This window comes from Penaeus monodon, chromosome 25 (assembly GCF_015228065.2).
Source record: "Penaeus monodon isolate SGIC_2016 chromosome 25, NSTDA_Pmon_1, whole genome shotgun sequence".
Taxonomy (NCBI): Eukaryota; Metazoa; Arthropoda; class Malacostraca; order Decapoda; family Penaeidae; genus Penaeus; species Penaeus monodon.
The window spans coordinates 43,052,910-43,053,227 of NC_051410.1; the positions used below are offsets into that span (position 1 = coordinate 43,052,910).

The window sequence follows — 318 nt, forward strand, 5'->3', positions numbered from 1 at the left end:
AGTCTGTTTGGCGGTGGAATTATTTTGTAGTCCCAAGAATGACCTTTATACAAACTTTCTCTCAGGATGTTGGGCTAACGACATAGCTAACATGGTGGGTGTAGAAGTTCCTTTGGCACCCATGAAGCACGCTTATGTCGTGACTGAAAGGATCCCTGGCATAGAGAACATGCCTAATGTCAGAGATCACGACGCTTCCGTGTACTTGAGACTGCAGGGTGATGCTCTCTCTGTGGGTGGTTACGAAAGCAATCCGGTCTTTCTTGATAAGGTGAGATTCTAGGTCTTCTATCGTGCCTGTGGCGAATCATCATATTA

General features: G+C 45.9%; 1 protein-coding gene across 1 annotated transcript in view; it reads left to right on the forward strand.

The window, feature by feature from the left end:
• Positions 1-65: 65 nt before the first annotated feature.
• Positions 66-318, forward strand: part of LOC119589287 (sarcosine dehydrogenase, mitochondrial-like) — a gene marked incomplete at its 5' end in the record, with an annotated part of 7,771 nt that continues 7,518 nt past the window's right edge. Inside the window, 1 exon segment of the mRNA XM_037937905.1 lies at positions 66-271. Coding sequence (XP_037793833.1) covers positions 66-271 — 206 coding nt within the window.